The 27,233-nt window shown below is 42.4% G+C and overlaps 1 protein-coding gene across 3 annotated transcripts in view; it reads right to left on the reverse strand.

The window, feature by feature from the left end:
* Positions 1-26,910, reverse strand: part of pparab (peroxisome proliferator-activated receptor alpha b) — a 31,721-nt gene extending 4,811 nt beyond the window's left edge. The window contains exons 1-6 of one of the 3 annotated variants that reach the window (XM_086028674.1): positions 26,661-26,910; positions 11,050-11,344; positions 8,520-8,698; positions 6,849-6,987; positions 2,222-2,421; positions 198-651 (exon numbers count right to left, since the gene is read on the reverse strand). In XM_086028674.1, coding sequence (XP_085884800.1) covers positions 198-651; positions 2,222-2,421; positions 6,849-6,987; positions 8,520-8,698; positions 11,050-11,257 — 1,180 coding nt within the window. In that variant the 5' untranslated portion in view covers positions 11,258-11,344; positions 26,661-26,910. Of the gene's footprint in view, positions 1-197; positions 700-2,221; positions 2,422-6,848; positions 6,988-8,519; positions 8,699-11,049; positions 11,345-21,689; positions 21,785-26,660 lie in introns of those variants that run through there. The other 2 variants (XM_086028672.1, XM_086028673.1) reach the window with 2 other exon arrangements.
* Positions 26,911-27,233: the final 323 nt, after the last annotated feature.

Raw genomic sequence — 27,233 nt, forward strand, 5'->3', positions numbered from 1 at the left:
TAATTTCTATTATTTACTATTATGTCTGCAGTGCATGATTTCCATTCGGCATTTTTTCCCCATAATGCCACAGGGGACTTGCACATTCGCATACGGCGTTAAGTCTTATTTTTGTTGTGAGTCATTTAAAAAAAAAAAAAAAATCTTTGCAGGGTCCCATTCAAAAGACTGAAAAATGTTTTCTTTTCTGAGTTTACCTCCGCAGCAGATGATGGCGGCCACAAAGAGCGCCAGGTCGCTGTCGTCCAACTCCAGGGCGTTAAACTTGGTGGCGAACTGGAACTTGGGCTCCATCATGTCGCTGAAGGGCCGCCGCAGGCTCTTGAGGAACTCGCGCGTGATAAAGCCCGAGCCGTACGCCACCAGCAGCCCGTCCTTGTTCATGCACGAGGCCAGCATGGCGAAGAGGGCCTCGTAGACGCCGTACTTCAACAGAGTCACCTGGTCGTTGAGGTCCAGGCCGGAGAAGCCCGGCACCGACTTGGCGAATTCCGTGAGCTCGGTGACCGTTTCCACAGAGGTGCACTGGCAGCAGTGGAAGATGCGCACTTCGGCCTCGCGGTCCTTCAGGACCTCCGCCGAGCCCACCATCTTGGCCACCAGGGTCTGTTCCGCCAGCTGAAGCGTGTCCATGTCGTGGATGACCAAAGGCTGCCCCAAGGACCACAAATTTGGGGGAAATTTATGATACTTATTCTCCTGAATAACATGGAACCCAATATAATAAATACATAAACACACAAATAAATAAATAGTTAGATGAATAAATAAATAAACAAAACAAATACCTGGGATTGAATGCCTGTTTTTTTTTTTTTTTTTTTACAAAGACATGACAATATGGTCGGCGTAATTGCCTAAGTCATTTTTCAATAATTTTGGAAAACAAGAAGAAAAAAAAAAGATTTTTAGAACTAAAATTAGTATTTTTTTTTTTTATTGGGCCTTTTTCCTTTCGTTTACTTGCTCACCCATCTGGTTGAGGTTTTTGTTACAATATCAATAATAATAATAAACAAAAGAACAATTGTATGCTCTAAAAATTGTGTTTTTTCTTGTCTTCCAAAAATATTGAAAAACGACTCAGGCAATCACGAGAGCTGACAAAAGGCTCTCTGCGATGACGATTGCTGTCTTTCACGACAATGCATCAAAAACGAGGGAATACTTACTGGATGGACATGCTTGAAAAGACAGATACAGCCTCAAAGTTGGAGCACAAAGAGAATAATGATGTCAAAATGTGCATATTTGCAGCATTATTGCAGCTGCTGGCTCCCACCAGAACACACCTGAGCATTTTTTGGATTGAGATACTTAGATATTATATAAATATAAGTTATACTGGTATTATTTTATATATATATATATTATATTACATAACTTTGTAACATTAGACATTACATATTGGAATGAAAATACGACTTTTTTTTTTACTACCTCTACGCACTGGTAAACTACAAAATGTGTGTTTTTTTTGTAATTTTTATGAACCCAGGTATGATACGGTGGGACGATTTCGGCTAATTTTTTTTGCAGAAAAAATATGTGTTATTCACAGGAAATGAGAATGGGCTAACTTCATTTTAGTCATTTTAAAGTGCAGATATTACGAGAAAAAAAAAGCACATTGTACAGATGTTACTCGTCTCAATCGGTGTTCGGTTGCAATTCTGACGTATATATTTTTGACATTGACATTTCGACTCCCGTTTATTTCTATTGCGCACCATCACAAGCATGCAGTGGATTTAGTGGATTATGCCGAGTTATTTTTGGAAAAGAAATCTGTGACTATAGAATGTGGAATATGCGACATTTATGCTTGAAAAAGATGCTTGTCAAAATGCATGAAAAGCGCTGACTAAGCACTCAGTTCAAGAGTTCATTGGGACATCTGACAAAGTGTGAAGACGATGCGGGGGTGAATTTTGTTGGTTTGGGACATGGTTTGAAAGAGTGCAGGGATGGAGACAAAAATAATGGCCTGCCTCTATTTATGGCGTCTTTGGCATCTCCTCACACTTTGGTTGCTGCACATCATCTGTGTCGCGACAGGCTGCCAGCTATTGAGACACGCATTCTGAGCGCAAAGTTGAAAATGTGCTAAGAAGTGAAATCACTCCAGTGGAGAGGAAATATATTTAAAATGTCAACAAGGGGTGGCGACCTGTGACGAAATCACAGATTATCCATTTAAAAAAAAAAAAAAAAAACCTACCGGGGTGCTGGTCTTCCCCGTGAGGATGGTCCGAGCCTTGGCCTTGTTCATGTTGAAATTCTTGAGGTAGGCCTCGTAAATCTGCCGAGCCAGCGTTTTCTGGTCGGCCATCTGGGGGTCCTCCACCTCGCCGTCCCCCGTCACCATCTCGGCTTTCAGCTTCAGCTTCTCTGACTGTGGCATCCGGCCAAAGCGGATGGCTGCGTGGAAAGAAAACGGGACATACTCACTCAATTAGCTACTGTAATTCTGCTACTTGCCATAGGAAACAAGGAGAATTCATGAGAAGTGGTCATTGCGTAAATCATTTCATTTGCTCAAACATCCACAACGCCCAAAGGGAATTGCGTGTAGATTGCATATAAAAGCCACAAGATGACGGCAAGGCAATAGAACAGAGACAACAACAACAACAACAACCTCTCATCTCAACCGGAGCATCTCAAACGGCCCCAAAACACCAACAAGATAGTACACCTAAAATAACACCAAAATTCCACTCACCAGATGGTGTTAAAAAGATAAAGTAAGTAAAGTAAAGTACAAATAAGTAAAAATGCAAAGTAAAAATAAATGAAATGTGGTTGCGCAAGTGTAAACACCCTCTTATAACTGGGCACGTGGTTGAGTTTAGAATGAATCAATCACATTTAAATTCATGTTAACTGGGAGTCGGCACACACCTGCTACCATTTAAAATGTTTCTGATTAACCCTAAATAAATTTGAGCTGTTCGTCTGGGCTTTTCCTCACATTTATTTTTGCCTTCCTGCAGAAGTCTGAAGTTGCTGTGCAATCCTTGACTGCTATTTGGAGCTGTTCATAATTCCCTCTACCTAGGGCTGCTCGATTATGAAAAAAATAAATTAAAAAATCACAATTATTTTGGTAATAACTGAAATCCCGATTATTCAAACGATCACTTATTTTTGGTACAAAACAAGAAAATGTTTAAATGCAAAACATATAAAGACAAATAAATGTAAGTAAGTTCCTTTTGGACCAAACCATTTATGAAATTATATTTTTATTATTTTATAAAATTATAAAATTAAAAAAAAGGTGCAAATGTATAAATTCAAATATAATTTCCTTCTTTAAACCAACAGTGTGATCGATATAAATGCATATTAATGATCGTTTTCTTTCCCGATCATACCAATTTTGTAATCATGGAGTGTAATAATCCTAATCGCAATCGAAGTTGGATTAATTGCACAGCCCTACCTCTACCTTTACCAAGCATCCAAACTTCCTGCTGCGATGCTGCCCCCTACAGCTATGCAAGCTTCAACAGATACAAAATGCACTTGTAAATTCCCTCCACAGTAATTAGAGGGTCATTTTCTGCAGCTGTGTTGCATCACCGCTTGTTTGTTATTACAGTCCTGACCAAACATTGCATTTGCGCCGTTCCAGTCACTGAAGATTTTTTTTTTTTTTTTCCCCCTGAGGCTACACTCAGACGGCCTGATCCCATCTGACTAAAGAGATTGCAATTGAACTGCATTTAACCTCACGTACACGCACACACACACACACACAAACTGCAGCAGCGAATAGATCTGATTTGATCCAATAAGCTGGCCAACAAGTTATGTCCCTACAGAAGCGAAATAAGCAGTACAGCAGCCAGGTGCAGGTGTAGGACGCCATACACGATCGGTGTCTGCAAAGCGGTTGGAACATGTGAAGGTGCGCAAACTTCACAACAGGTGACTGGGAAGGAGCCAAGTCCAATTAAGTTGTGAGGAAGTGAGTGACGCAAAGCTCAGGGCCAACTAGAGCAACAGTGCAACAGTGTGAAACTTTTACAATGATAAACATGCTCACTTTTGGTGGTTACTGTCAGGCAGTGAGTCGTTCATTAACAATGAATGTCGATATTTGAACACACCCTACTGTTCTAATTATATTGATGTAGAGTGATACCTTGACTTTGAGATTTATTCGTTCCGTGGCCTCGTTCCAAATCGTGTCTCGTGAATTGAAACGGTACTCATTGCCATTCCAGCCCATCATGAAAAATATTTTCAAAGAAAAATAGTACTCGATAGTATTGTGCTTCATAAAAACGTACAGTACATAATTGAATAGAATGGAAAAAATCAAGTCTGTGCATCGTAATGATTCAATGGGCATTGTGCTGCTCATTCTGCAGTGTGCCTCGGCCACCAGGGGGAGCATAATACATAGAAAAATAGGACACAGATTTGATGAGTGGAAGGGCTCAAATAAGCTGCAGTCATACTTTTTTATTTGTTTGTTTTGTTTTTGAACGCTCTATATCCGCATATGCCATTCCACATGTACTCGAATACTGTATAGGTTGTTTAAATATTCATCATTTGCATAACATCAACGCTGTTTTACTAGCCCATCTATAGCATTATGGGTTAGCATGAAGCTAGCGGACTTTTGTGAGGCAAGTTCATGTGCTTTGGCTAAATACACAACGTGTTGTTGTTTTGTGTTTACCTTTAAAAGTGGAACTCAACCCAAGAACTTTCTTCACAAGAATATGTTCTATGCAGCCCCACTAGTTGAAACTTGATATTCTGATTAATTTTATGTTTGTGGAATATGAGTTAAGCAGTAACATTCAGCCATCTCAGGGGGCGGCCATTTTGTCGACTGAAAATGACATCACAGTTGCTCGGGTAACGACCAATCATGGCTCAGCTTCAGAAAGCAGGTGAGCCATGATTGGTTGTTACCTGAGCAGTTGGGATGTCATTTTCAGTCGACAGAAAGAGGCAAAATGGCCGCCCGCCGTGAGGGATAAAAACGGGTGAATTTTGCTGCTCAACTCATAGTCCACAAATGCAATATTAATCAGAATGTCGTGTTTAGACTTGTGGTGGCGCAAAGAGCATATTCTTGTCGAGAACATTTGGGGGTTGACTTCCCTTTTAAGTACAATTGAACAGAGTGGCAATAAACAGATAGAAGCAAGCACATGGCTTCTTTTTTTGAACAACTGTTCGCTATCTACTGTCTGTTGTGACATTCGCTGCCACCATATATCAGCACTCATAACTCAAATTTTTACTTATGACTCAATGCTAAATAATAATCATAAAATACATTTTTTGAAAATCGGCTGAACTGTATTGTAAATTCTCATGCTAATATTACATAACACTTCTCGAGGTATGTATGCTTGTCTCTATGTATATTATATACAGTAGATATGGATATACTGTAGTTATTTAATTAGTAGTAGATTTAGAGTCAAGCAGCATCCGGTATAATCCAAATTTAGCTTTTGTATCCATTGCAGGTCAAAAGACCAAGGTCCAAAATTAGCGCAGAATCTGCCCCGTCGTCCATCACGAGACTGAAAAGAACTCATCAAAGGATCCCATTGCCCCCGCGCCCGCAAACTCCCCTCCTGTGCTCTTTTGTTACACTTCAAGCCATGAAACTCTAGAATTGAGAGGAAGTAAGGGACGCGCAAAATTGTTAGCGAAATCTTAAAGAAATCAATGAAGTGCAGGGCCAGCTCACCACAACTGACGGTGTGGAATATGTGCACAAAGGGCGACCTTATTGAACGCGCTGCGCTGCCCGCTTGCACGCCAACGTCATCTTCTAAATATGCCCCTAATCCGCACGCTGACCTTGAACATGGTTTGGCATGCCGTGGGTGTGTGTGTGTGTGTGTGTGTGTATTTATGCAGTGTCAACAGCAATAAAATAAACCCCCCTTCATCAAGGGGCTTACGCTCCAGACCACCCCCACTACAAGTGAAATCCGCGATATAGAAATACACATGTGAAATAACCAACAACATCCCATCTCAACATCGTGCAGTACACAGATGTTCCCTTCTCCTTCCAAATTTAGTGTTGGCCAAAATTGTTTTACCCCCAGTGCCGGTAAATGGAATTACACCCAAAAACAATCATACTGAATTATTACTGCAAAAAAAAAAAAATGTAGTTAAAAATCTGCAAACCGGAACCCACAATTTTGCTGCATTTCTACCGTAAAGCTGTTGAAGAACAGTAAAAAAAAAATGTTTTTTTAAGTTACGATCTATGATCATAATAGTAATCAACTGTTACTTGCATGAACAAGACTCGGATTCAACTACTAACGTAAAAGTACAGACTGAAATGTGCCTAACTACACAAGTAGAAGTGAATTTTGTTCCAACAACTCGGCACAATAAAAAAAATATGCTCACAAATTGGTTTCCTTACTTTATTGTAGTGCTCATACAGAGAAGAAAAAAGCTAGCTAGCGCTGCCACTGACCTTTAGCAAAACTCACTTTGCTAATGTTGACTTAGACAAAAATGCTGTCCCTCCTTCTTCCATTTAAGTCCCCATGATCTCAATCAAGCAAGATCTCAACGTAGGGTGACTTTACATCTTCCTTATCTACAACTTTTAAAAAAAAAAATGCTAATTACATCACAAAGGCCTGTTTGATGCACATAGAAAACTGAAGTTAGGGAAAACACACAGTAGGCGCCTCGACTTGTACTCTTAAGCGCATTAGTGCCAATTAGACACCTGGCACCAGATGTCAAACATTTGCGGTATCGTTTTAAGCAGTGCATGCATGCGTGTGTGCGTGTTTACAAAGGAAGGAGTGGCTATGCCTGTTTGGACTCACCGTTGTGGGACATGCCCACCGACAGGCACTTCTGGAAGCGGCAGTATTGGCACTTGTTGCGGTTCTTCTTTTGGATCTTGCAGCTGCGTTCGCACTTGTCGTAGTCGAGCTTGAGACGGATGGTCCGGCGAAAAAAACCCTGGTAGAAGGACGACAAAATAATTAAGTTGAGTATTTATTATTATTTTTTTTTACGTTTCTTTTTACTGGCATTTTACAAACAGCTTCTCCCCCCGCACACATGCAAATAAAAGAATAAAATGAAACTTGTTTTTAGCCGTGACTGCATCGTGTTTGGACATGCAAAGCTGATTACACTGAAACGCCACATCAAAGTTGGAGAATTACACAGGAAGCGGTGCAGATTAGAATGCCACTCGTAAATTCAACAACACGTTTTCTAATTAATGTCGGGAATAAACTTGAACATGAGAAAAAAATTGAACGCACAAACTGCCAAAACGCTTACTCCTTGTGCCCTTGGACACCCAGCAAGCCAACTATTCACTAATTATTATGCAACTCAGTTAAGTAACACCCGACTCACATTGGCATGCTCACATTCAAAGGGTAGACAGTACTGATAAAGTGGTGTTTTTTTTTTCTTTTTTTCCTCTAATCCAGGACAGTACGTTTGTTAAGGTTGCAGTTAACTTTTAAGAGCAATACATTTGCATTCAATTTGTTCTATCATCTTCTACAAGCACAAAATGATGTGTAATCTTTTTAATATATTCGCCATGGGTTACACTCGTCACGAGTGACGCGTTCGGCTGTTGGGGAGTGTGTGGCTTGACAAAATCCAGACACTTCCTTGAACTAATTGGAATTCGGCTCCAGACAACTGGACGAAAGTAGTCGCAGGCGAAACGACCCCCTCGCCGGCCCCTCAAGCACCACCGTGCGAGCGACTCTCCCATGACAACTTGATCCAAATTTACAATGTATATGACAGCATTCCTAGACACACTGATGGAATAGCAACTGGGGACGCATCTTTGGAAAAATGAAGCTGCATCCACTTCATTTAAAAAAAAAAAAAAAATTGTTAAGAAACATTGACACTGGTAGATGGAATGAGAAGAAAGCCATACACTGTCTAGACAAAATTATTTCGACACCTTTTTGCTAATAAACAGTGGTTAACCCCCCCCAAATAAAAACAAGCTTGCTTTAAAAAAAAAAAAAAAAAAAAAAATCAGCATACATGTAGACATGGCCTTTGCCCTGTAGTTCCACTCCAAAAGTCTCGAGTTGCTCTCCAGCTAGACGGTAAACCATTAACTCAAACTTGATTGTGTCACGAGACCAATGCATCAGATCCATGGACTGAGCTGACCTTCACTCTCCAACATTGTGCTTTACAACACTGCTATAAGTCTGTTTATCGAAGAGAAGACGTTCCAAGAGCGAATTAAACCAGTATCAAGTAAGTTCCCGTAGACGGTACGAATCTATAAAAACGTTACACATCGGGGTGCTAACAATGAAATCGGGATATAGCAGGGAACACTGTACGAGGGAAGTAAAAGGATCCGTAAAGAAAGGTCCTGTAGGGTCATTGTAGCGACCAGTTGAGGAACAAGCTTATCTTTGCCAACATGAAACTCAAGCAGAGAAGCGCTTGTTTGTTTGAATAATTCAAGTGCGCAGTGGTCGTCGTCTTCTCACCTTGCAGCCCTCACAGGCGTGGACGCCGTAGTGGTAGCCCGAGGCACGGTCGGCGCACACTCGACACTCCAGGCTGAGCGATGATGAGGACGACGAAGGGGAAGGCGAGAAGTCCTCCTGGCTCGCCGCCACCCCGTAAACCACCGACGACGACGGGCTGGACGCCGGCGTCAGGGCATCTGTCAAGCGCACGGGTGTCATGTGTGATTATGCGTGCCATTAACTCATTCACCGCCATTGACGAATGTATTTTTCACAGTATAGCCATTCAATCCCAGGAATTTATTTCTATTTTTTTTTCCATTTTTTTCAAATGTTCGTGTAAAAAAAAGGGTCTGAAAATGTCTGGCAGTGAATGAGTTACGTACAGACGCAATTGGTCAATGACAACGTTGTTAGTATTTTTGCATTCACGCACCACAACAATGGATTTGACAAACAGTGGTCCCTTGATGTTTGAAGCTTGGACCGTTTGAAGTTGAATGGAAAAAATATACCCCTATTACTGTATATTATTTTGGCAAGTTTTTGTTTTTCCACCATTGCTGTTGACTTGACTCTCGGTGAGGACTGAGAAACGTTTTGTGATTGTTGTCACACGTTTGACTCCATGTGTTTGTAACGAAAAGAGCACTGAGTGAAGACTGTAGCTTCTCGGGCTAACCGCCGATTAGCTAGGTGCCACACTCTTGCGATCAAAAGTTAGAATGTTTTGTGTGAATTGTTTTGAAGTTTTACATTGTAAAAGTGGCTGATTTCATTAGTTGCTACAACCTCTTATGATTGGTGGTCACGCTGTTGTAGATGAAGACGTAAACGGTGACTGAAGTGTTAGCTTTTCGCACTAGCTAGCTGCCAACTGTCAAGCTGCCATGTGCTTGTGATCAATAGGTCGTGTTTTATGCATCTGTTATGCTTTAAAGTTCACGTGTTTGATTTCAGATCAGTTCCACCGGTGTTCAGGGTTTATCACTTGTTTTTTTTGTTTTTGCCTCCTGCTTGTAACAAGTGGTTATTTTCCATCCATGCGCTTGCCACCAGTTTGCCTGTTCCGTCACGTGGATGGAACCAGGTACAGAAATAGTCCAGTAGACTGTCACTAAGCAGGTCCGCATGATTTGAGGGATGCCAGTACAGCAGCCAAAAAGTCCTGCCCGCTACACGCTTAGCGTAACAGCACTACAAACCATGTGTCTTTTCCGTGATCAAATGTTTCCTGTCCACCACCCCCCTCTCAAAAACAGCCACTAGCTCCCTCGCTGACACGCTCTATTGTCCGTCTAAAAACGATTGCCTTTGTTGAACTTTTTGCAGCGTCTTCGCTTGTTGCACAATTTGGCGGTAGCGTACATTTTCCCAGCTGTCCACCTCATCCTCTATTCAGGAGGGAACAGTAGCCCAGTCGATGTTTCCCGAGAGGTGGTTTGGGGTGGCTGTGGAATGCGGTGGGGAGGGGATTCCTACTTGCGGGGAAGAACGAGGGAGTGCATGGAAATGAGTTAGAAAATAAATGGGTTGAAAATGTTCAAAATCAAGGATTTACCAGGCTGAGTCATCGTCAGCCTTCCTTGTTGTGGTTGTCTAACTGCATTCGGTTGGAGCAAATTAGGGATTAAGGGACTACCGCTTAAAAACAATCGCATAGAGATTACACTGAGCTGCTGAGGAAACACTTTGAAATTCGAGTGTGGGAGTACGCCTGATTAACTGACATCCCGAATGTTGGGCGCTAATGGCATGTTCACTCTTAACCGATTGCATGTGTTTGTTGTTTGACATCGTGGAGAATTTGAAAGAGCACCGCAAGTGCCAAAGTAAACTTGAAGTGATGGAATTGAAAGTTAGTGGAAGAGGCAAAAAAAAAAAAAAAGATGTAACTGAGTTACAGAAAATAATTCAGTCGCTAATTTTGGGGAAGCCAGCAACTGCATAAAAGAAATGTATTTTTTATTTTTTTTATTTAATTTACCATGAGTGAGAAACATTACAAAGAAATATGGGAAGAAAACTGCTGTGCAGTGTGCTAAAGCAAGAAAATGTCAAGTTGAAAGGAATTCTGTCATAGGCTGATATGGCATGACGACTCCTTGTGACTGGCTCCATGTCTGCGCTTATATCATTCAAACGCTCAAAAATTGCCACGTTCGATAGACAGCATGCTGCGATAATCTTTTGTTTCTGGCATGTCAAAAATGTTCACGGGCGACATGAGGTTTAACCAGCGTCACGGTACAGATTTTGGAGATAACACTGTTAAGTACATTTAATCACTACCAGACATTTTCAGACACTACGCTTGAAAAAATTTGAAACAAATTTAAAATAACTTCCTTGGATTGAATGGCAGGACTGTGAAGAGACATAAATAAATCTTTGGGATTGAATGAGCTTTAGTCAATAAAATTACACAGGAAACTTCAGGTGGCCCGATACAGTACCACTGGTCCCAATGGACCACTGTTAATGCAGAACCCTGCCTAAGCACTAAAGAAGATGGGTGGATGAAGGACTATGAATATACATTCCTCACCAAAGATTGTGGAGCCCTCCGAGCCGTTGCTGGACGATTGATACTCGGGGGCGTCGTAGGAGCTGAGGGTACTGCTGTCGATGGACTGCGAGATGTCGTGGAGCTCCTCCATGCCTCCCATGAAGTCGTCATCGGGGCACAGCGGGCTGCCCAGCATGGAGTCCTCCATGGGCGAAGGCGGACGGTAGTGACTCTCAACGTCGACCATGGCCGCGTTGGGGGAGGGGGGGGGGGTCGGGTGGTGTGTGTGGGGGGGGGGGGTGCGCAGGGTTGGCCGGCGATCTCACTCCTCAGGCTGAAAGTGATGAAGAACAAAAGGGTGGTAAACAACAGAGCTGGGCATTTTACTTCAAATTGAGCGTCCGTTCTTCGTCATCCGTCTGCAGCGTGGGTACCCTTCCGTCGTCCGTCATTCGCCTTTTTTTCCGGCGGGAAAAAAAATAAGTACACGTCTATAGGCCGGCCCGCCTCTAATTTTAAATTAAACGACCATCCGTCGGTGACTCCGATTTAACATATTCAGACTATGGCAGTGGAGAAGGCGCCTAAAGGCTTTTCTCCGTTTTCTAAAATTGCTGTACCTTGGTCAAATCTGACATGGAACGGTTTGTTTTCTAGACAAATGCTTGAGTTTTTGCCACCCGGACGTACGTATGATGTCGTGGTGAAACGGTCTTTAGGTTATCAAGGAAATGCCAATGTCATGTAGCCACCCCTGAGAACTGTGACACGCCGACAGTAGCGAGTACAGAGGCAGCTAAAGAGTTACAGACACATGCCGGAGGAAGAATGTAGGTCACTGGGCTGGCCGGGGCTGTGCGGGGAGAAGGGAACCGGGTCTACAGGCTTGGACACGAGCACACGAGGGAAGGCAATTTTTCGATGCGCTCCTTCCACCCGGTCCTCAAAACTTGAAACCTCCGCATGTAAACTAGGTCAATCTTCAGTAAGCCCCTTTTCATCAGGCCCCGTTTAAGTCCGTCAAAGATGGGGAGGAGGGGGTAGAATAAGGGGGAGGGGGGGCACTGGAGCCGGCGCGAGGGTGGTTACGATGCGATCCGACGGCAGCTGCCGATCGTTCTCGTGGACGGCTCGCCACTTTTTGCACACCGCTCGCCTTGAGTTTGACCTCAACTTGTCTTGGCCAACAGGGAACAGGACATGCATGCTTGAAGCGCTTGTAAACTCGGAGCTACCTGCCTCTCTTTTTAAGAAGAATGCCAGAAATGAGTGGCATTCCATCGACGGAGGTATTTATATGGCCTGCGGTGCAAAGTGGAAGAACAGATCTTGGTCGTGGTGATATTCTAACTCTTCGGTCGAGGAAAAAAAAAATTGAATTACCCTTTTTTTTTTTTTTTTTTTTTTTAGCGACATAAGAGTAATCCCCTATTTGTGAATAAATTTGGTTGCCAGCCAATCAGGCAAATAAACACTCACAGTCACACCTATGGATCAGTTCTAGTTTTCAATGACTCGCGCTGCGATGTACTCAGACAACCACACATGCGTATTACTATCGCTAGATGGAAAGCTTTAAATCCTTCCCGCCTAATCACCACTTGACATACACGAACCGATTTCGTCAGGGCTGCGAGGGATGAATCAAGTGTACAAGCGCACGAGAACGAGGCACTCTTTCTGAGCGCAGACTGTGACACGGCTGGGCCTAATGTGGACTGCCGGGTGTTGTGTCAACAGACACCCAGAGCAAACATCACGTTCTATTTAAATAACATACATACTTTTCTTAGCTGATGACCTCACGGCAATGAACCGAGCTGACTTTCTGCGTCACCAGGATAGAGCGGGAATGTAAAAGACACACATTTCTAACGGCGGACTACATGGGACTTAAAGGTGCATGCATACAACACCCTCAAAAGGTTTGGGATGTTCGGCTTTTGGGTGAAATTTCAGGGTGACCCTAGAATGCACTAGAATCATCTTTCCAAGTGAAAATAATATGACTTCCTTTAAACCTTTGACTGTGCCTGTCCAACTGTTTAGTGTTTCAGTACTTTTTACACAATTTGTGGTTTGGTCTCGAACAAGCAAAACACCCAAATTTCACAAAAGCTGTTTGATTCATGAATCGACTATTATCATACATTTCCTGGTTCTGGTTTACATTCAAAACGACACCTAACATTGAACAAGTGGACAAAAGTTTAGAGGCCAAACGAACTTTATAGTGGTTATAGTGCGTATCATCCAGAAAATTTTACCCGAACGTCCAATATCCTTAGCTTTTTGTGAGTATTGTACATAATTGAACACCCTATCGTCACTCTTTGCTCACCATGCATACCACCACCCGCCCTCTCCATTCCAACAGTTTTTATCCACCCTTTTGTACCCACAGTTATGAAGGATAACTTATATAAATTAATCACTGCACCTGTTTTTCGCCTTTTATCCTTGTAGTCACCACATGCCATTATGTAATGCAAATATGACTTTGTCGGTCTGTTGTATATATACTTATATTTGCTTTATTTTACGCCGCTCTCTTCATCCAGGCCGGCATTGCAAATGCGAATCTATTCTCAGTCGCTTGACCTGCATAAATAAAGGTTAAATCTTACAAAGCAAATAAGATGAGCGTAGAAAAGATTACGTACAACATTAAGAAAGGACTTTAGACCGAAATGTTCAAAGGCAACTTATCGCTATGGTGACAGAAAGCCTTTGCGCTACAAGTGCCAAATGACAGAAGACGGGTTGGCAACAAAACGGTCATTTGTGTGTAACTGTAAAAGTTTCTCTTTGTCGCTTCCCCTGCGGAGACTGATCCATTCGGACATTTTTCAAAACCACTTTAGGGTCACCAAGGAGCTGGAGTCTAACCCAGCTGAAGCTATCACGCATCTGCAAAGATTTGAACCCTGAATCTTAGGTGTGAGGCAGGCGTGCTAACCATTACGTCACCGTGCACATGTAAAGTGAAAATTAGTTCAAAGCCGCAGTGGTGACCAACCAACAGACGTTTGTTGACATACTGGCCATGTCTTTTACTAGCTTCAAGTTAGATAATGAATCAATAATACATTCTGACATTGTGACCAAGCACTGCTAGTTCTCAAGCAAACCTCTTTGTGTTTTCACTCTCCCTCAGAAAAGTTCCCAACTTCTGTTTTGACACTAACGCCAAATCGAGTTAAAACTGACTTTGTTGTAATCTCGTCTTCTTCTTCAACTAGCTCACTTGATGAACCCCAATAGAATATGCCCTCTGCTGGTTGGCGTCATGTACTGCACTCTTGTTTTGATGTGATTGACCATAAAGCCAAAATTGTCCTGAAATTCATTCACACAATCAACAACAAAAAAAAAAAAATCCAGAACAACATTGACTCCTTATTCTGTCCCTGAACAGCAATGTGCTAATGTTGTCCTGGCTGGTCCACCAAAACCTTTTTACCTGCATGTCCATTTGAATGATTTTCACATCGTTATATTAAGGCACGTGTGAGCCAACCTTTAAGGCCAAGGGGGCAACATTTGGTCTTTAAAACTTGACAGATGTGCCAGGCCATTCAAAAGGAGGTTAGAAAAAAACCAAATAAAATTCATCCATCCATCCATTATCTGTACCGCTTCTCCTCACAAGGGTCGCGGGGCGTGCTGGAGCCTATCCCAGCTGTCTTTGGGCAGTAGGCGGGGGACACCCTGAACTGGTTGCCAGCCAATCGCAGGGCACACAGAGACAAACATCCGCACTCACAATCACACCTAGGGGCAATTTAGAGTATCCAATCAACTTACCATGCATGTTTTTGGACTGTGGGAGGAAACCGGAGTGCCCGGAGAAAACCCACGCAGGCACGGGGAGAACATGCAAACTCCACACAGGGAGGCCGGAGCCGGGATCGAACCCGCGACCTCTGAACTGTGAGGCGGACGTGCTAACCAGTCGACCACCGTGCCGCCCAAATAAAATTCAATTATATTCAATTGTTACATTTGATTTAAAATCCACCCCGTTATGTTGGATTCTTCGTTAAAGCAAAAATGGGTCATCTTTGACATACTATAGCTGTCAATGGCAGGGAATAGTTTTTAAATGTTCCTACAAATTTTGGAAATCAGTGAAATACAAATCAATGAGCTGTATGGTATATTTTTCACATATGACAAAAAGTGATCATTTTAAATTTTGTAACACTGGGTCACTTTAACACGGGTCAGTTTGACCCACAAATTAACAGCAAGGTTAATCAATAAACCGACCGTAGGAAGAAACGAATAAATGAATGCAACAAAGGCAAATATTAAACAACATCAAATGCCTGCATGTGGCCCGCAGCCCATAGCTTTCCCATTCCTGTTTTAATGAGCAAAGCCGATTAAATCTATTGTTTACATAAGTAAAAGCTATACAGTTTGCTCCCAAAATAGCTTACATGTTGCATCAGCCGTTCAGATGATCACAACAGGCTTGAACGTGCCATAAATAATCCACACAGTCCAACGGATTTGTTCTCAGTTGCTTAACGCCCTCACTCAACGCTGCGGCGCGCGCTCCAGCTGAGGCGGGTTAACACGGCGAGAAGACGAGCCCGGCTTGCAGACACCTTCTGACTTTTCACCCCCTCCAGGGATTGTAGTGGAACAATGCGAAGTAAGTTTTCACAGCCGGCGCGGGGAACAAAGGAGTCACAAATCACCTGTTGTCTTTTATACATAAAGCCTCTGCAGCAAATACTGCAGTTCAACAAAATTTTTATAAATTACGCAGCGGCTTCTAAAAAAAATAAATACATTTTTTTTGAAAAGATGAATGATGAAAAAAAATGTTGAGGACTTAAATTTCATGACCATGCTTGTAACTCAAACCAATCAAACCTCAAGTCATCTCTCCTAATAGAAATGCCATAAATCCACTGAAGCCCACCAAAAAACATCAACAAGAATATTTAACCTAAACATTAAATAATAACATAGTTGAACAGTTTGTACACCAAAATTACCTGCATTAATCCAATAAGCATGGTGTGTCTATGGCATTTCCCACCACGTGTTAGCACTAAGCTAGTCGACTTTGTTTTCTACGAGCATTAAGCTAGCAGACTTTCGTAGGGCAAAGTTATGTGCTTTTTATAAGTACACAAAATGTCATTTTCTCTTTTATGTTAAAGCGTGTTTGTTATATGTTACATTTGACAGTTAACCTCAACAGGCAAGTGGCAATAAGCTAGCTTGAAGTAGAACTTGGCCTCTTTATTGAAGGACACTACTGTTCACTGTCTGCCGAGTTGCTGCTTGTTGTGAAGTTCGTTGCCACCATCTAGAGTTCGTTTGTCAAATTTTTGCTCGCAAGTCCAGCAAAAAAAACGATACAAAAAAAAAAGTCAAATGGCGAATCATATCGGGGTCAAGCCAGGTTACTCATACCACTGTATTTTGTCTAGCTAGCATAGCGACTAACTAGGGGCAGGATTCATTTTATCATATGATACGTAAGATCAGTAGAAAATGGTAAGTTTTTATTTTTTTAAAACACAGAAGGCAGAAATCAAACCGGCAGCGTTGTGGTGGGACTTGTGGTTAGCACATCTGCCTTTAGTCACACTATTGAAGTTTTGGGTTTGAATCTGAGTTCAAACCTTCCCGTGTGCAATTTTGGATGTTGACGTGACAAATGAAAAATGATTTAATGTAAAACTGATTCATCAGTCATGTGGCCAAGTGTTGTCAGAAAGAGCCGGACAAACCAACATCTAACATTTTCAAACTTGACCTGGGTCCAAATAATTATGTGCGGTCCGCTAAAACACATCATTTGCCTTTAGTTCATTTCTTACTCAAATCTGTACAAAAATGGCAAATTGTCTTCACTTTTATTCTTGTTGATATTAAAAGCATTTGTTGAACAAGCCCATTTTGAAAACAAATTGAAAAATTGCTGAACAAACGATTTTCCCTGACTTCTGATTTCAAAGCGTTACCCGTCAATTTGTTGTGTGTATGTAACACCCGTAATGCATTGCTGCAATATTACATTCCCAGTCTTAACAACTCCTTCTGAAGGAATTGTTACTTTCCAAAAATTTTCCAAAAATGAGGTCGAACAAAGGACATCGAAACACAATCATCTTACCTTACACTTGCCAACCGTTCCCTCAATCGTCCCTGACAAAATATGACATCGCTGTCTGCCTTTCCCAAGAGCTCGTATGATGATTACTCGGCATTCACCGGTTAATGTTTAAGCCTCGGTTCCTGTGAGTGTGACAGGTCTGTGAGGAGCACAGGGGTCACGGCGGTGGTCTCAGAGTGTGACTATGGGCCGATGTGGGCTATGACCGCGTGCGCCGCCTGATGATTTGTTTAAAGGTCTCGTCGCCTCACTCATCTCGGACCACCGCGCTGGCAATGTAAACACTGAAGCGGCCCTTTATCAGACGGAGCTGATACGCCGGGCTGGCTCCTTGTCGTCGTCATGGCGACGGCGCAAAGTGCAAGGCGTCGGGGTGTGATTGACATTGGACTTTAGTGGCGGTTTGTCACAGATGGGAGGCGTGATAGCAAATGGCTAAAATCATTGTTTTTTGGGGGGGTTTATCATTTGAACAGGGGTCAGCAGCAGAGCATAAAGACAAGGGAGGATGCTATTTTTGGATCAGACAGTCTGAATTCGACAATCCATTTAAGGGGTCAACCCAAACACATAGTTATTCAAGAATATGTTTTGTGCAGGCTCACTAGTTGAAACAAGGCATTCTTATTAATATTGTATTTGTGGAATATGAGTTAAGCAGAAAAATCCAACCGCTTTTAGCCATCTCAGAGGGCGGCCATTTTGTCATTTCTGTCGACTGGAAATGACATCACAGTGTCTCAAGTGCTCAGATAACGACCAATCATGGCCTAAATTCAGACGACAAGTGAGCTGTGATTGGTCGATACCTGAGCCCTGAGACACTGTGATGTCATTTTCAGTCGACAGACGTGACAAAATGGCCGCCTCCCGAGATGCATAAAAACGGGTGGATTAATTCTTATTCCAAAAACGTAATATCATGTTTCAATAGTGGAACTGCATAGAACATATTCTTGAAAAAAAAAAAACATGTTTGGATTGACTTGCACTTTTAGATTCATCAGTGATTCCCAAACACATTTCTGCTATGAGAAAAAAGCAAATTTGACATAATTGGTCCAAACGTTATTTGGGTGAATCCTCAGCTGCCACACATAGCAAAAATCCACCAGTAATTGACGCCCACAGAAAAAGGTTTGTCATTGCCTGTAAATACCAAAAGATAGCAGTAAAGCACTTTTTGGGATTGGACAAAGCTATGGCCTGACAGATGCCACCAGAGGGCACCTAAACAATGCAGTGGACCCGACCACAAATAGCCAATTTCATAGCGGGGTTAACCAGAAAGTAGTTAGAGATGCCTATATTAATCATTTCAACCATGAATACACCACAAACTATCCTCCAAAAACCCTTGGGAAGAGGTCATAACATTTTAAATGCTTACATCGAGAGCCCCTATCCAGCCTGTTTTAGATGTCTCCCTCCTCCAACACACCTGATTCAAATCATCAGGATTGTACTCAGGCGTCTGCAAAATTGCAATACACATTTTAGCTTTTTTATTGAGTTGAAATGTGTGAAATGCGCTGCTATTTTAATACAAAAAAAAAGAATTGAGAAAGCCTTCAATAACAAAGCACCGTAACCGCTTTTGTTTCCCCAAATAGCTGCAAATCAATAGACTCCATTGCCAACGAGGCAGGGTTGGCTTTTAATGAGTAGCACTAGCGGGTGCTACTCAAGATCTTGCGTCTCTACACTCAAAAGTTACGTTACATAAAGCCTGGCGAACTCTGACCTCCGCGATGACGAAATAAGATGTTGAAAATGCTCAGGCTAGCAAAAGGCAGAAGGCAAATGGAGCGTGCAACCACGCGAACCAGGGTGCACTGTGTCAGGGTATTGCGTTACCTTGAAACTTCTACGATGACCTGCTGTTTTTAGCACACTCTGTGGTTAAAAAAAAAAAAGTGTGCTCGCAAGTGTGTCATGAATTTTGTATTTTGTAAATTGACGCACCAAGTTGCCCCTGGACACACTGGACACGCCTTTTTATAGCCCAAAGCCTTTAAAGATCCTGTAAAGTGAAAATAAATCTGCCTTTTAAAAATTCATTCACCACAAAGAATTTTTTTTTTTTTGGAGCCATACATAAATACATGTTAACGGCATGAAAATAGATCCCCTTTATCGCCTCCTGTGGCTGGAATATAACACAACAGGTCATCATGGGGCTTTTTCAACAACGCGCGCCAAAAAGGCCTTTTCACACTGCACTTGTTTTTCGTCGGGGCCGCATGGGAGGAGCCACGGTGTACCCTGCCCATATTTGGACGTGCTTGCGTAGCAGCCATCCAGGAAATAACAGTGAAGCGTTTCCATCTGATTGGTCTACTTTTGTTAGCACTCCGCCATCACCTTTCCTATTGGCCCCTCAAATAGAACGTTGTTCTGGAATAGAACAGTTCTCTATTCGAGGGTATGTTGCAATCTGACCACCTTGCATTCCATCCACGTGTCCTTGTATCACATACACAATGAAGGTGTAATTTCACAATGTGCTACTTGACCCCCATGAAACATTTCACTTCACACACTCCCTGCAGTGCACCTGGCGGCGCGAACACCACAATTTAAGAAGGCCTGATATAGAATATCTGCCAAAGAATTGCGCACTGGAGAATGCACAAGAGTTGACATTCAACCAACAGCGGAGAAGATAAGATAGCAAAAAATAGTTATGAAGGCTCTATTTAAGCCACAGATTTGTAATGCTTTAAATAGAAGCTGTTGTGTTAGTCAAATAGAGATGACACCGTCTCTAGGTAAGATTGACCCACAGTCCAGTCTGGGCTTATGCCGCGCGTTACGCAATGGCCATTGTAATAACGGCTAGTTTCGTCCTCCCGGTTGCCAGCTGTTCAAAACGGGCAGTCACTTGTGACCCTGACCTTGAGCAACACGTCCATTCCGCGCCAGGCCGCTTTATTTCCAGAGCCCCATGCTGGTTGTGAAACATCTCTACAGTTCATCCAGACTGTAAATCGTACAAAACTGACGCACAGCTTGACACGTACTACATGGAACACGGCTTGCTGCTCCCAGTGCGCAATCAAGAGCTGAGTGAGCGAATTTAGCCACTAGATCGGCGGGGGGGATATTACTCTACGAAAAGCTGTGTACTACTTATTTTGCCGCACTTAAATCGCTGAAAGGGAAGTCAACCCAAGTATATTTTTTTCAAGAATATGTTCTATGCATGCCCACTAGTTGAAACAAGGCATTCTGATAAATATTGCGTTTGTGGGATAAGAGTTAATCCACCCGTTTTTAGTTATCTCAGGGGGCGGCCATTTTGTCACTTCTGTCGACTGAAAATGACATCACAACTACTCAGGGCTAATCTCAGGCAACTAATCATGGCTGACCTGTTCTCTGAAGCTGAGCCGTGATTGGTCGTTACCTGAGCCCTGAGTAGTTGTGATGTCATATTCAGTCGACAGAAGTGACAAAATGGCCGCCTCCTGAGATGGCTAAAAAGGCGTGGATTTTGCTGCTTTGACTCATATTGCTCAAACGCAATATTAATCTGAATGCCGTGTTTAGACTAGTTGGCTTTGCTAGGAACATATTCTTGAAAAAATATATATTTGGGTTGATTTTACTTAATCTTTGCTATTTTTTTCTTCTTCTGTTGGTTTTAACTGTTTTTGTTTTAGCAGCAGGTTTTATTTTACTCACTTATTTTTGCTGTGAGGCGTGATATGAAAAGCGCTATACAAATAAAATGTATTATTATTATTATTATTTTGTCTTTAAGGTATGCCTAATCTACATCATATCATCACTGTGCAATGAAAACCACTGCCCAATAAACCAACAGGCAACATTTTAATCGTTTGTCCCGTCCCGCAATGTGGGAGAACATGCAAACTCCACACAGGAGGGCCAGAGCCGGGATTCAAACTCGCACGCTCTCGGCTGTTGAGACATACATGTCATTACTCCGCCGAACTGCCAAAGCAACTCTCCTGCGCTATCAAAAGTAGGTATTTTATAGCGGAATGGTTTTAGCACGCACGGATGGACGTAATAAAATCACAATCCCGTCTAAACTCAATTCACCTTTACCTTCTCCCCCAGAGATGAAAATAGTGTCAATGTGACGACCACAATGAACACATCGAGGCTGTGGAGTCACGGGGGAGGGAATGTTCAGCGGGGCTCTGTAACGTTCGCACCAGCTGTTGTGTGCCAGGGTTCAACGGCCTCCATGCTGTGGCAGCCGAGGACTACGAGGACAGCAGACGGCAGTGGCGCAATCTCTCACAAAAGAGCCATTACGATCCGAGCGAGGCCGTCCAACGCGCGACGTTTCTATTTGCTATGACAGCTGCATGCGTCTCTGATGACATTTTCCAGCGTGACACCAGAGTGCCGAGTCGCTCCGTTTCGCCCACGCGCTCAAGGTGAGACGGCTAGCTCGCCCTCGCCGGCTCGGATCAGTTTAACATCAAGCAATATGGAGAGGTTTCCAGTTTGGTGAAACAGCAAAAACAAATCAAAACAAATGATTGAAAATACAACTCACCATTACGATGAATGTAGTTGGGTTTTTGGTTTGGTGCTGGCGACGCGACGACACCAATTTGTGTCATTTGTACTAGGGAACCAAATGTTCTCTTTAGATGTTGGCCAGAAAGCAGGCAAAGCAGCGCATCTTCCATTTAGCAATGCTTTGATGCGTTTATGAGACACATGATCACATCATAAAATCAACCGCAGAGAAGCCGCACCAGCGGATATATGGCTGTTTACAAACAGTGCATCAGAGGCTAAATACCAGGCGACTAGAACAAGCAAAACTCTCAATATATAGATACAGAAGAAGCCCATATCCATCTTCTGTTGAATACTGTTGAATAGCCTGATTGTAATAATGTTTATTGTTTTGTTTTATTAGCTAGCTCATTATGTATGGAGCGTATGCAAACGATATTAGTCAAGAATAATAAAAAAAAAAAAAGACAATACATTATACGTACATTAAAAATGAGTCCTCGGGTGCAGATTTGGACTCCACGACGAATCACAACAACACTTGTTGGAGACGTCATTTTATCTGCCTCAGTGTGAAAACGGCTTCAACTCGTCTGACTTTGGAGTTGGAAGAGCTGCTCGCTACACCTGCATTTATTTCAAACAATTACCTATCCGGCCTGCTTTCCCGGTTGCTCGAGAAGTACTGGAGGAATGCTAGGCGCTACGCTAATTTGCATGGCTAAACATTGTCCATCCAGCATGCAAAGACGCTACTCTAAGTCAGTATTCCTCACCTCCATGGCGACGAATAAGCTATGCTTCTGACAAGTATTGTTATCGCGAAAGGAGAACAAGGAGTTGCTAAATCATGACGAGTAATTAACAATGAAGAGCAAATTACCAGGAAAATTAATGTGTCTGGAAAGAAAATAATACCAGAGCTACACAGCTAGCACACGTGTCCGAAAACCAGAATTAGTTGGCCTGGGTTTTGAGTTGTTTTTGTTTTTTGTCGTCGTCTTAACTTTCGCTCCTTCTCTTTCACTTAGCTAACAGATTATCATTCAGAAATACTTCCATGACAATTTTTTACACATATCCTTCTATCGCGATATATAGCCTATCATGATCATTTATACTGTGGTATGAATTTTAGGACGTATCGCCCAGCCCATGTGCGGGATTCCAGTTGGGAGTTTGTTGGCCTCTGCTATTGCTTTGATGAACAAGCTGATTGTCCTAGGGTCGTTTTTCTTTTAGGTACTTCCCATTTGATGTTGAAGCGGCCACTACGTTCATCAATTTAAAGGACTTCTTTGTAGGTGTATTTTAGGGTATTACTTTGAAGATTAGACATGGTCGACATGACCCGAAGCTACGCAAAAAAGTACTGAAACACTCAACTGTCGATGCCGAAGTTTAGAGAAGGTCAAATTAAATTCACCGGTTTAGGTTATAGAGCATTTTAGGTCCATCCTGAAATTTCACCCAAACCCTAAAATACTGCTACCTTTTTGTAAGAAGTGTCATTGGAAAGCCTGATAATCAGTTTAGCAGTTTGTTTAGCTGTTGCTCAAACCACAGTAGCACAAACCTACAAGTTATATTCCCTACAACGTTGTAAAGGTGACTGATCAAGTTTTCCAACAAAGACAAATATTGACAGATTTTTTTTTTTTCTTTTTTAGGAGTTAGCGGACGTCAGCTATTGTATGAAAAGTTGAGCTAGCGTACAACCATGTTATGGAAAAAAAAAAGAGTTCTGAACATTTGGCGATAGCTTTTCCCTCGAACTGGAACTACACACTTGAGCATCCAGTGACCCTTGGGTTTTCATTAGCACCGTCAATCTCCTCGAGAGCTGCTTACAGTAAGTCTGGCTGGAGGGCCTCAATCCTATTCCCCGTCCCACAAGGACTTTAGCGTAAGGAAGGCTCAGAGGGGGCTTCATGAAGGTCATAAGCTTGTTGATAGAGGTCACAAATTGCACAACAAAGAACAGACGCGCACATACAGTAAGAAGAGGGCATAACATGTTGTATAGACAACGCTCAAAAGGTGAAACCCGCCAGGGTGGGCTCAAAGGCTCTTAGTCCACACTCAAAGAATAGCCAGTTAATAATGATAGACAATTGTCTGGTATGGAAAACCCTGTCTCATTTTCCATAAACATGCGCGCTGGGTTCATTAAAGACTCTAAATTGTCAATGGCTACCAATGGCTAGCAACCAATGCGCTTCTCTCGACCAAAGTCGGTTGACATGGGCTCACCCGCTACCCTGGAGCACTATGAACTGTAAACAAAAGCACTATGAACTGTAAACAAAAACACTTTAGATGTTTAGAACACTCTACCTTTGTAGTTCATAAGTGACAAGATTCTGGCAGATAGCTAGCGGCTAGCACATGAAGATTAAATAGTGCTGTTAGCTTGGTCAGCATGCTGACTGAGAGTCTAAGTCAGTCGCAATGGAACCAACACAGGAAGTAGAAATCAGAGTAAAACTGATAGCAGAGATAAATAACACTTTTCTACAACTTTTGAGCCATTCAAACATTGTATAACTTTCCCTCAATGTTGGCAGTTATATGTGCAATAACCCTGTGATGTAACCGAACGTCCAAAACAATACAGTTTTTTTCTAGGATTTTAACTCCAAGAATAATTTACACTGCAGGCTCAGAGTGTCGAATTCTAATTTAATGCCAATGTCAGATTTTATTTTATTTTTTTCACAAACATTTCAAAGACACATATCCAACATGGCTGTGTTTGCACTTGACAGACAGAACACATGAAAGAAGCTGCATGCGCAGATGCCCAAATTGCATGTAAATAACTCCACAAGTGTCACAGCAGGCAGAGACAATATGGAAATCAACAGATACATATCCTGGAAAATATCAGATTCCGATCTGAAGACACCTAATTCCATGCAGGTTTTTTTTTTCCATTTTTGTGCCAAAAATTGGAATTATGTCACTTTGTGGCCTTTTCAGCAAGCACACCTTAATGAAAACAAAGATGGTCTTGCTCCAATACAATGACCTGTCCCAATGCCAACATCTTTCACCACCGCTAGCGCAAAGTGCAGGCATGTGGAACCGTATGGTTTTTGCTCAGACAGCTGACAATAGGCCTCTTCACCCACCTCAATCCTAAACATCTGAAACTTTTCCGTCGGGGAACGAGAACCTGACTGTCCAGTTTCACCACATAAGAGGATAAAATCCCGCCTCTCATTTTGTTACATCCAACTATGTAAAGTCTCACTTTGGGGGCAGACGCCAATTATACATCTCCGGTTCCAAATTGTACTGCACCCCAAAAAGTTATTTTCCTTTTGGATTTGACAGGAAAGCTGGAGTACAAATCAACCACAACCACTCTTTGAATATGATTATGGTGGTCAGAACTCAAAAGTCCGACAAAGGCAACATCACTAGATCAATAGATAGTATATCAAACTATTCCTTAAAGAGGAAGTCAATCCAAGCCAATTAGTTGAAACAAGGCATTCTGATAAATATTGCGTTTGTGGAATAAGAGTTAATCCACCCGTTTTTAGCAATCTCAGGGGGTGGCCATTTTGTCACTGAAAATGACATCACATACCCGCATGAGCAGTTGTGATGTCATTTTCAGTCGACAGAAGTGACAAAATGGCCGCCCCCTGAGATGGCTAAAAACAGGTGGATTTTGCTGCTTAACTCATATTCCACAAACGCAATATGAATCAGAATGCCATGTTTCAACTAGTGGGCCTGCTGGGAACATCTTCTTACGGCGAGAGTATTTGGATAGGGTCGGTAAATTTCATCTGTTGCTTTAACTATTGCTGCGGTGAAAGGATTATAGGTAACATCCTTTCGTAAAGGCTGTTCAGGAGTAATTTATGCCAAAGGTGGGTTTAACGCTGCATCGAGGTAACTTCCATAAGCATTTTCAGTATTCAAACAACCTTTCCTCCAAGTACCTCTTGGACATCTTGCTTGGATAGGAAAGGAAAAAGGTTCACTAGCTAAAAAATCACAATGCAAAAAGGCCCCGTTTTAACTTAACACCGATTTTGAATTATGAAATAACTAACTCGTGACTATCAATCGCCATTCTAAAAACCAGAATGCCTGAAACTAATAAAAAAAAAATGCAACAAATCTTTTTCACAAGAAACATGAAGTAGATGCACTTTATGTGTCCCCAGGCCTTGACTTTGACACCAGTGCCTTTAATAAAGTGGAATTTTAAAAAATAGTGTTCTGTCTGTTTCCCAAATTAAAAGACAGTTCTTCTCATTTTTAAATAGCTGTCTCTGGGTTACATTGTCTATTGTCCTTCATTTGACGATCAAAATACTGAAAAAAAGAAGATCGCCATATTAGACCAATCCGAAGCATTTACGGGAAGAGGTTTGTCGAAATTTCCCAATCAGATTTTATTGCACCCGAGTCAGTGACTTGATTTTGAGTATCTACCGATACTGACCCGATCACATACCTTGAATTTATTAAATTCTCTCATTTATCTTTTCTTTTTATATCACTATTCCAACGTGATACCTTTTATTTATAGTTCTCATTTTAATGTTATTGCTACGTGGTTTGGTTGTTTGAGGAATTCGGTCATCTGTTAAGAGACTTTGGTGAACAAGCAGTTTGCATTACTAGTTCATACCCCTGTTTGTTCGTTAATATGCAGTAATGCCCAGTATATTTTTCCAAACAGACTGTTGCTGTGCACTGCTACTGTACTGTAATAATGGTTTTCCACGAGCAGGCGTTGATGCACTGGATGGCGTACGCCACTGAGCAGCCTGCACTCGGTCTGCGACAATAACAATAAAACTGAAATCAGATAAAGTGTGCCTGCACATGGCAAAGCTATCATAAGCACCACATAAACGCATGCACAATCACCGCCTTTAAACTATCATGTGCATGACAAAACAACATTCCCATAATGTGCGTGGGTGTGTGCACAGCCCATGTTTAAATAGGTGTCCAAAAGAAGACGTCTTACCTTAAAAGAGGAAGCTCCAACCGGAACCAGCATGTCGCCCGGGTGTCTTGGACGAGAAGCGGCTCAATAAGGGAGACAGAGGCCGAGGGAGGGAGCAGCAGAGGCCGTCTAACGTCCTTGTTTTGTTTCCCCCTGCAGCGTTGCCTGCCTGCCTGCCTGCCTGCCCGCCTGCTGTCAAAAAAGGGAACCAGCTCGTCCGTACAAAAGCAAGGGACGTCCGCTGAGGCTCACGCCCGCTGGAGGTGACGACTGCAAAGGCACTCCGCGAAAGCCCGCCCCATTTCCGCGTCTGAGAGAGACACACCTACACTTTCAGCCAATGGGAAGTTTTCTTTTAACAAGGTGCGGCCCCTTTAAAAAAAAAAATCAGGGTTAGGCGGTATGGGAGAGGCGCGGGGGAGAGGGGCTCTCATACTTCCAAAAGCAGGGCTGTCCTCACATGACCCTCAGTACATCCCATCCCAAGAAGGAATACAAGGTAGGAAATAAAAGAGAATTCTTGTCAATCGCTGCCTGGTGTCATTTAGGACAGTCCAGAGGAACAAAGAATAAATAAAAATCGATCTAAGGCAT

Source organism: Filicampus tigris, chromosome 4, assembly GCF_054856515.1.
Source record: "Filicampus tigris isolate MCC_2025a chromosome 4, RoL_Ftig_1.0, whole genome shotgun sequence".
NCBI lineage: Eukaryota > Metazoa > Chordata > Actinopteri > Syngnathiformes > Syngnathidae > Filicampus > Filicampus tigris.